This window comes from Sphaeroforma arctica, assembly GCF_001186125.1.
Source record: "Sphaeroforma arctica JP610 unplaced genomic scaffold supercont1.95, whole genome shotgun sequence".
In the NCBI taxonomy this organism is placed as follows: Eukaryota; class Ichthyosporea; order Ichthyophonida; genus Sphaeroforma; species Sphaeroforma arctica.
The window spans coordinates 1-9177 of NW_014040463.1; the positions used below are offsets into that span (position 1 = coordinate 1).

The 9177-nt window shown below is 40.6% G+C and overlaps 2 protein-coding genes across 3 annotated transcripts; both read left to right on the plus strand.

The window, feature by feature from the left end:
* Positions 1-1831: 1831 nt before the first annotated feature.
* SARC_02163 (hypothetical protein) lies at positions 1832-4283 on the plus strand. Its single transcript, XM_014304068.1, has one exon. It carries the CDS (start codon positions 1987-1989, stop codon positions 3022-3024), a length of 1038 nt encoding a protein of 345 aa, XP_014159543.1. The 5' UTR covers positions 1832-1986; the 3' UTR covers positions 3025-4283.
* A 363-nt stretch (positions 4284-4646) lies between these two features.
* Positions 4647-8958, plus strand: SARC_02164. Of its 2 annotated transcripts, none has more exons than XM_014304070.1 (6): positions 4647-5432; positions 6535-6807; positions 6939-7004; positions 8000-8088; positions 8214-8295; positions 8715-8958. In XM_014304070.1, exons 1-6 carry the CDS (start codon positions 4695-4697, stop codon positions 8787-8789), a joined length of 1323 nt encoding a protein of 440 aa, XP_014159545.1. In that variant the 5' UTR covers positions 4647-4694; the 3' UTR covers positions 8790-8958. The 2 variants fall into 2 exon arrangements, with proteins under 2 accessions (XP_014159545.1, XP_014159544.1); XM_014304069.1 differs by having other exon boundaries at positions 8219-8295.
* Positions 8959-9177: the final 219 nt, after the last annotated feature.

A 9177-nucleotide genomic window follows, 5' to 3' on the forward strand; every position in this document is an offset into this window, starting at 1 on the left:
TATATGTAAATATACATATATACATATTTATATATAAATATATGTATAAATATATAAATTAATTTAAAGAAAAATGCTTCTGTATTTTTATTGATCAAACAAAACTAATATAGTGTCAACAATAGTGTTTTTGTGACATTATTGACATTATATTTCACACCCTCGTCTGGCATCAGGAGTCAGTACCAGGAGTCAAGGGTCAAGACTTCACTCCTGTCTCACTAGTCTCGGACTCTTAGGCGTCAATCTGAGTGTCAGGCTCAGGCCGACAGGATTCAGGAATGATAAGCCTTCGAACCCGAGGATTCACTGATCACTCGTTTTCCTACAGGCTTCCACTTATCACGATCACTCTGTCAGGAGTCAGGACTGGATTCAATCGCCCCGAGGATTCACTCCTTTTCATTCTCTCTGCTGGGGGGATGTCTTCAACTTTCAAGGCTCAGGCTTCACTATCAGTCTATCACTCTCTCTGTGTTTTGGGTATGTATTTATGAATATGATTTTCGCGTTATTCTTGTGCCTTGTGGGGGGGTAAACGTATAAAGTTTTGATATTTTTAACGCTATGGGAGAGACAAAATACACTTGAGACCATTCAACGTATAGCGTAGAACGTAAATATTGTGGTTGGACTGGTAGCCCATCAGAAAATTGTAAGGTGCACAGCAGTAAAAACCAGGTCGTTTACCCTGATTTTCAGCCGAATATTTATTTCCAAAACTAGCCGTTCAAATTTTCCCACAATGAAATGCTGCTTTTGGCCGATGATGCTAAAACCGATGAGTTTCGGAAAACGACATATTGGACATGTGGAGGCCTAATGTTTATACTCTAGCTAAAATGGCCTTTTGAAGGCCCAAGTGTTTAAAACACTCGAGGTGAAATGAACCTTCTTCGGCACTTGTTTTGCTAGTCTAGCACAGTGCACACAGGGGGCCCGAGGGGGGAATAAAAAATCCTATAAACGAGTTGTCTTGAGAAGTTGAGGCCGGAAGGTCAAAATTTCAAGTTTTTAGAGGTTTTCGCCGTTGGATCCGGTGTTAGTGCCAATATACCGCTTCAAAAGTCTGGGAATGTCAAACGACATATTGGCTGCACGATTTTTTTATATGGTCCGCACCAAAATTTAGCCTTTCTTAAAAAGACCATCCTGTTGATCTATATTCTATAGGTTGCGACTTGCGTTGGGCTCAAACTGCTCTCAAAATCTATTTTGCGTGATAAGAAAATAAATTGTGATGATCCTCCCCCCCCGGGAAGGACCTGGTTCCTGCCGTGTATTATTTTTAGTCCCTCTCTCTCTCTGAGACTCTTAGTAGGCTCGTCTTGTGTATTTATGAAATTTGATGATCATTTGGACCCAATTGTGGTTATGATTTCTTGTCGTCAAATACATTATTGGGGGACAGTTTCAATTGGGTCGCTGTGTATAAAATCGGGTTTTCGGCTTTTATGAAAAGAACAAAAGTGTTAAAAAAAATCATAAGGGGAAACAAATGATTGGGCATGGTGTTTTCTAACGACCTAAATTATTGGCTGCATTGGATTAACCTGTAACTTTGCGATCAATCAATTTCAGCTAACTAAAACTTCATTTTTTTATAAATAACAAATGTGCAGATTCATTTGTTGACAAGACCGACATGAGACTTTTGTATACAGGTTTCGAAAATAAAAATATTACAATATGGTCCGTGACTCCAAGGGGGTTGGGACCAAGGTCCGCGGCCAGGGGTCACATTACACAGATTTGGCATTTGCACCACATACATTCAAACCACAAACTACATACATTCACACCATATTTTACTTTTAATATATAAAGTGAACCGGCGTACGTCGGCACGCACAATATGCGTGAGGGATAGAAGATCAATTGAAGCTTTAATCTTATACAGTGGAAGCTTTAGCCGTATACAGTGTTTATACTAGGTAAATTAAGGCTACAATCGTAAGTTAGTGAGTCCATCAAATCAGCGAGTTCATGATGATTTTCAAAGCGGCTGATTGGAAGTTCTATTTGATATGTCTCATAATGTTCTCATGTGCGCTGTATTACACACTATCGACAGATAGTGCGAATGTGTCTGCTGAGTATAGTAACAAGTACGTAGATATCAGGATCGACTCCGTTATCGAATCTACTGCTGATGTTTTGCAAGATCAAACTCAAAAAGAGAGCGTCGATGTTCCAGACTTGGTCGCAAATGAGAATCTACAGGCTGACATAGCAAGCAACTCGCAAGAGAAATCAGGGTCTGTCCAGGTCTTCTCTGATCTGACTGTTGACTACAAAGTGCACGTACTAGAACCTGATATCGAAGGTATTCTGATTGCACCTCTGACTATTACTGCTGACGGAAGAGCGGCGATCCGACGAACGTGGGGCGCGGGGTTGACCAATCGATTGTTTTTCCTGGTGGCGAAGAACAACGGCTCATGGCCCGAAGATGAGTACAATCTTTACAAGGACATTGTTCTAATCGATTTGGAGGAAAAATGGGGCAGAGCAGTTGCGGTCAAGTCTAGGGTATGGTTCGCCATCAGTTCGAAATACTGGACTACAAAATGGGCCGTCAAAACAGATGAAGACTCTTATTTATTTTATGATCGTATGTTAAAGCAACTAAAGCGGACACATGCAGATTACTGGGGCCGTCTGTTTCTCCACTCAGTGCCATACCGTCAGAACACTACTAAGTACTATCTTTCAGAAGATATGTATCCTCGCGATGATTTCCCTCCTTATCACAGCGGGGTTGGGTACGCGGTCTCTTTGCGAGCACGTCAGTGTATGGCTAAAGTAATGCCGAATATCATATATATGCCTCGAGAGGACGTTGGTACGGGGCTCATGATCGAGGCGTGTAAATTCCATGCCACACATGCCGGAAATGGAAGAGTTCTGTTGAATTATCGCGAGAATTATGTCAAAGACAACTTGGTGGTTCACCACGGGTTGAAAAAGAAAGGTGAGATGGACGACTACCATGCGAAGGTATTGCGCGCGCGGAAAGCGTGATCACATGTGATAGTGTCCCAGAACGATTAATTATACAGGTGTTCGGATAGCGGAGACTAGTGACGAGTCGCGATCGCTGTCTTCTCTAACGCCATCTTTAATGAGTGGTAAGGGAGATTGCTAGCACTATTTGGCTGACGAACCGAGCGGAGTGTCTGCCCCGTAACAAGAGAGGTCGCAATCCATTGGACAGTTCAGTCGGTGAGGAATGACACCCACGTACAAATGTGAGTTAAAAATCGACCTACAGTATCTGAAATAAGTATGGCCGCTATGTCTGAGTTGGCGATGTGTTGGACAGAGCATATAACGCGCATTTACCATCGGAATTGTACTAATGTTGGAATTGGCCAACAACTACAGTCGCCGCATATATCATTTCACCAAATCAGACCGATGTAGAGATAGAGGACATTCTGTAGATTTGACACAACGCGGGAACATATTTATACATCGCGTCCGTGCGCATTGGGATGAGGAAATCTGTGACTACTATGGGGTTAAGCTTCGGATAGGAGAAAAATCACAATCGACGCACCCACATATAGTTTAGACTTCGCTTTTCCTTTTGCATAGCTCTTGAAGACTTCGCTTTCCCTCCTGCATAGTCCTTGATTGCGTCGCATTTTTGCGAAAGAAAGTACTGATACAAAGCCGAAGTTAATACATAGGGCAGTCCACACTAAGAGAAATAAACTCTTTTCAAAAGACAATGCGCGCTTCGTGTACCTCTGTATCGGGCTTCTAGGTTTTGCTCTTTAGTCATTCTTTCAATGTGACGCTTTCATACGTGATGAATCTCCACACAGGCATGAAATCCTCATAAATTGGTCGGCGAATTAACCAACTAAATCAAGTCAGCTTTATCTACATCAAAAGAAAAGACACGGGCAAATATAGCATACGCTATTTACATTTTCGCAGAATTTGTCCGGTATACAATTTGGCCAGGACTACAACTACGCAGCTCCGCTCACCTTCGTCAGAACTTGAAACTTGACGCTCCCGTGATCACAATAGCTGCCGAATCTAATCTATGCCAATAGCCCAATAGCATTTTAAGACCTAAAAATTACAACAAATCATAGTACTGATGTGTTCTGTCAATTCCTTACTATTGATATGCCCTGAACCCCTTATTATTGAATTTTTTAAACCCAAAGGTTGGCAGAGGTTCTAGAGCGGTACAATCGTAAGGAGCGTAATTTTACTGTAAAGACCGCTCAAAAGTACCCCTGAGTTGTAGCAAGTGTAGCAAGGCTTGCTATTGCTGTGAGGTGGAAGTTTTTCAGGACAAATAGTGTGATTTAACCGGGTACGATAACCGGAGGTATTTACATATGGGACAGGCATACAGTTCATTGCCTTCTAAACCATACTTAGAATGCTCTATGCAATACTCGAATGCACATTCCCTCGCTCGATTCCCGAAATTAAAAAAGCGACATCGTTATCAATTTTCAAAAGTGCACTTTGCCGCAATATTGTAAAAAAAAATTATAGCCACACTAGAAGACTCGAGATTGAGAAACGCATGACAGCTGACGCCTGACGGCCTGAAATCGGAATATGTGTAAATATACATATTTAGCCTTCTACATGAGACAGACACACAAACAAGGCGACTACATAGTTTCCTCAATAGCACCGTGCAAGTACGTTTTGAAATCATGGGCGAGGGTAGTAGTAGACGCTCACCAAGGCTGGATGATGATGAGCGATTATCCAGGCATGGTAGTAGGGATAGACAATCAACAAGTTCTGTTGATGACAAGCAGTCACCCAGGCGTGATCAAGATGATGGGGGTACGGAAGGTGGTGCGAAACACGATACACGATCACCCAAGCGTGACCACAATAGCAAGCGCCACAGAGATAATTCCCAAGACTATCCTCGCAGTAGAAGCAGGTATGGCAGAGGTGGCAGCGGTGAACGAAAACACAATATACGGGGTGAGCGAGACACCAGCCACCGACGCCGAAGTCGCAGTAGAAGTCGCAGTGGCAGTGTGAGGAGGCGGAGAGATCCACGCAGCGGTGATGCTGATCGAGACGCCGAATTTGATAGTAGTGCAAGGTCTCAAGATGGTATACCGGAAAAGAAGGTGCGTAGTAGGCACTCTGAGAAAAGGCCAAGGCCCAGGTCACGAACTAGGTCAAGTTCGAGATCAAGGTCAAGGTCAAGATTAAGGACACAGGCTAAGTATAAAAACAAAGGAAGGTCTGTCAGATCGAGATCAAACTCAACCAGTGACGATGGGAGTGAAAGTGGTAGCACTGATAGCGATAGCGGGAGCGGAAGCAGCAGTAGTGGCAGTGAGAGCAGCAGTCGCGATAGCAGGCGGAGAAAACGGCACAAGGCAGACAAGAAGACAAGGAAGGCACGAAACAAACGAGATGATCGAAAGGTGTGCTGTAATTTATTCTGAGTATCAGTATCTGCATTTATCTGTTGTTATATGTATATATACACATTATATAAATATATATATATATATATATATATATATATATATATATATATATATGCATGCATGCATGCATTCACTCATATATGCGTACATACATACATCATACATACACACACACATATATTTATATCTATATTTATATATATATATATATATATATATGCATGTGTGTGTGTGTGTGTGTACTAATATATATATATATATATGTATACATATATGTATATATATATATATGTATATAAAATTGAGATTTTTGTTTTTATCAATTTTTTTTTACTGTGTAATTATACAATCTTTCAATGTTCGTCATATCTATTTAATCACGTGTGAATGTATACAACGTTTAGCATTATAAAGAGAATAATATTGCAAAACACACACCATACATAGATAGGTATCACATATATATATGTGTGTGTGTGTGTGTATGTGTGCACATATAGATACATCCAACTTTCTATACACGTTTCTATATATACATACATACAAACATGAATTTATGCATACATATACATACCTTAAGATATACACACACACATATATATATATATTCCTGATTTTGACCGTCCTGGACCGTTGATGTGTTGATTGAGACATTTGTTTAATATATCAATCTATTTTGGAGCTGAATAAATACACTTCCTTTTAATTCCCAATATTGTTTAACGATATGTAAATGTATACAAATTGTAGCCATGCCAATTGAACGATCATACAACAGGCTGAAGTATGCCTCCGACGAGTTGGCCGCAATTGTTGTGTTCACTGTTGCTTTGAAAGTTGTTTTCTATAATGGCAGCTGTCAATTGAGGGTGGATATGTCCTATATATAATTTCTATCACTCCACACGAATATACTGTACGGAACTTGCAGCGATCCGGACCTTGGTCTCGCAGTGTGGAGCAAGTGCCGTATCCATTTCCGATCAGAGTAGATTTCAAATTCATCAACAAAATCAATCCGCTATTCAAGAAACCTCTCGTATTGAACTGTTCGAGGTATGGCTATAAATAACTCAATGCCTCGCGATTTGAACAGAAAAGGCACAAGAAACACAAGAAGCATAAGAAACACAAATCTGAAAAGAAGAGTGGGAAGCATAAGAAGGACAAGAAGAAGAAGGGGCGAAAACCAAAGCACAATAGCGGCAATGCCTCTGATAGGTCCTACGGCAAGTACGGGATCATCAGAGACAGTGATATGTGGTCTAAACAGCCAGAACTGTTGGCCTATGTTCAAGAGGTCAAGGGGCTCGATCCAGACGTGGTGTCGAGAGGAGATTTACGGGGGCATTATGAGGATTATATGGAGGTGACTTGATCGAAATTTTGCTTCCACGCACACTTCTGCGAACTTCTAAGTTATCAGCCCCCTTAAATTATGTGAGCAAAGCATTGTCTGCACGTGTTTCATTAACCTCTAAGTTCTCTTCACATCTACAGAGTTACAACACGGCCACTCTACCACATAAAAAGTACTACGATCTAGAGAAGTGGACTAACGCAAAGGTAATTTTGAGCAACTTTATTTATTCTATGTCAGGAATGTTGGTGTTCTTGACGTTTCAAGCACGTGATTAATCATTTGTTTTGACGTATCATTGTACGTACACGTTCGCGAATGCTTCTATATAAGTCAATCTGCATCGATATATGTATATACGTGGCGTAATTTCTCAAAAGGCTGGTATGCTACGACTATGGTGTAGAAAAACAATTCGAATAATCAGAAAGGAGGTTTTGGCTTAGACTTTCATACGCTGAGGTAATAATTTGCAATGTGCAGGTTCCTACCTTTCGTCATGTATACGTGTGGGGCTGAATTAGAGAAATGTCGCGGAGAGACCTATCAGCTTTAGCCTGTACAGTCAGAAACATGGATAATCGCTGTTTATGTTTCTAATATCTGTTTTAATTTTAGTTTATCGCATGGCCAATTCTTTCGACAGACACGAACAATCGTGAATGTGTCCATTATGTATCTCTCTATTCTGTATACGTATTTATTGTCTGATTAAATTCTATTTTATCGTGTAGTCAGTTCGTTGGACGGTGGCGAACTATATCTAATATGTCCATATGTTTGTCTTTATTCGTGTATTTGGGTTTGCACTTACTAGTATCGCATACTTATCCAAAGTGCCACGAATATAAGTGTGCAGGCACATAGCTTCAAAGTGCCACGTATACGCATGTGCCGACTCATAATTATATGTATCATTTAGACGTGCCTGTACGCAAACAGTGTTCGTATCTGTCGACAACATCAATACATGACGTCGTCGTAATTCTCGTATCCCCTGATCAATACTAACAAACAACAAACCAGAACTTCGCTGTCAATTGATATATGCGAGTATTGTTCACATGTATACACCTGGAAATCTATGCTTTCATAAAAAATAAACAATCCATCTTTGAGCTGTATATATATGCCTAGCAAATAGCTGCCTGCGATGAAAAAAAGTTTACCGAACAATGTGTGCGATTCCCCATCATTATAGGTTGCAAAAGGTGACGCTGGAAAAGACGGATCAATCGCTGCTATGCTGCATTCCGATCCGTTCGCCTTTAACGATGAAGAATTGCTAAGGTATATCAGTGATCTTATATCGCTGTGGATCATTTGGTTCGACAGACAAATATTATGTTTAGATCAAGATCCAAGAATAACCAATGGCTGTATTACACGTCCCTCTTTCACTATATCGATTTCAGACAAGAACGGAAGAAAGCACTGGCGGACGCAAAGAGTGTTATCGATCGAAAAGAATTATTAGCCATGTCTCAGGTTATGCGGGTATGTTAGGATTCTGTTTTACATTCTTTGCCATAATATATCGCGTTCACTCGAATTTGCCCTACCTAGACCTATTTGTAGTTACCTCATAATTCACTCTTCATACATATGTGTGTATGCTCGTCAGACTTTTGGGAGCGATGCATGCCAACAAATAGTGCTCATGTATGACACTCACTTATGTGACTACGTTTCATCGCATCTGTGCGTCTACACGTTGTGGATAAATGTGAGTATATATGCGGAATTTGGTTGGAGTCCACCAAACATGCTTTCATAGTCAGACAGAATCAGTTGTCAAAATTCGCCTAGTTGCGTGCGTTTATGCGTTCTATGAAAATGCGTATGCAGAGTAGTTATGATTACTTGCTCCTGGTAGCGATACTTGGCCTGATCCGTTTTTCATTGTGTTTGTTTAGGAGCGCGTTGAGGAGGATTACAAGAAGAGACTGGGAATGGAGACCAATGAAAATAGAGGAGTACGGTACCAGTAGCGCGGACAGCAGTTGATGCCATCACCTATGTGATTCTTGTATATCGGCATTCTAACCAAAAAATACTCGTTGGCTACTCACTATAAATGCTATAGTGTTTAGCATGTTTGTAAGAGTATTAAAACACCCACGTCGATGCAATATCAAATAAAATCAATTTAGTAGAAGCTTTGAAGTGGTGAGTTCGTTTCGTTAAAAACTGTCCAAAATCATGACTTGATGCTGATAACTTGCAAGGTCACTTTCAAGTTATCCGTCAAGGAGATGAAACATCATTTCAGACATTCCCAATAGGGGTGCAAAATATGGCAAGCTAGTTTAAATAAACAAGTCGTGATAGTATAAAAGAAAGCACAATGAAATTAACTTCCAGGAGTTCATTCAAAAA

Excerpts from the sequence above, each read along its gene's own strand:
- SARC_02163 (XM_014304068.1), top strand. The coding sequence starts at position 1,987 with ATGATGATTTTCAAAGCGGCTGATTGGAAGTTCTATTTGATATGTCTC.
- SARC_02164 (XM_014304070.1), top strand. The coding sequence starts at position 4,695 with ATGGGCGAGGGTAGTAGTAGACGCTCACCAAGGCTGGATGATGATGAG. Across the intron at positions 7,005-7,999 it reads AGAAGTGGACTAACGCAAAG|GTTGCAAAAGGTGACGCTGG; the intron begins GTAATTTTGAGC and ends CCATCATTATAG. Across the intron at positions 8,296-8,714 it reads CCATGTCTCAGGTTATGCGG|GAGCGCGTTGAGGAGGATTA; the intron begins GTATGTTAGGAT and ends GTGTTTGTTTAG.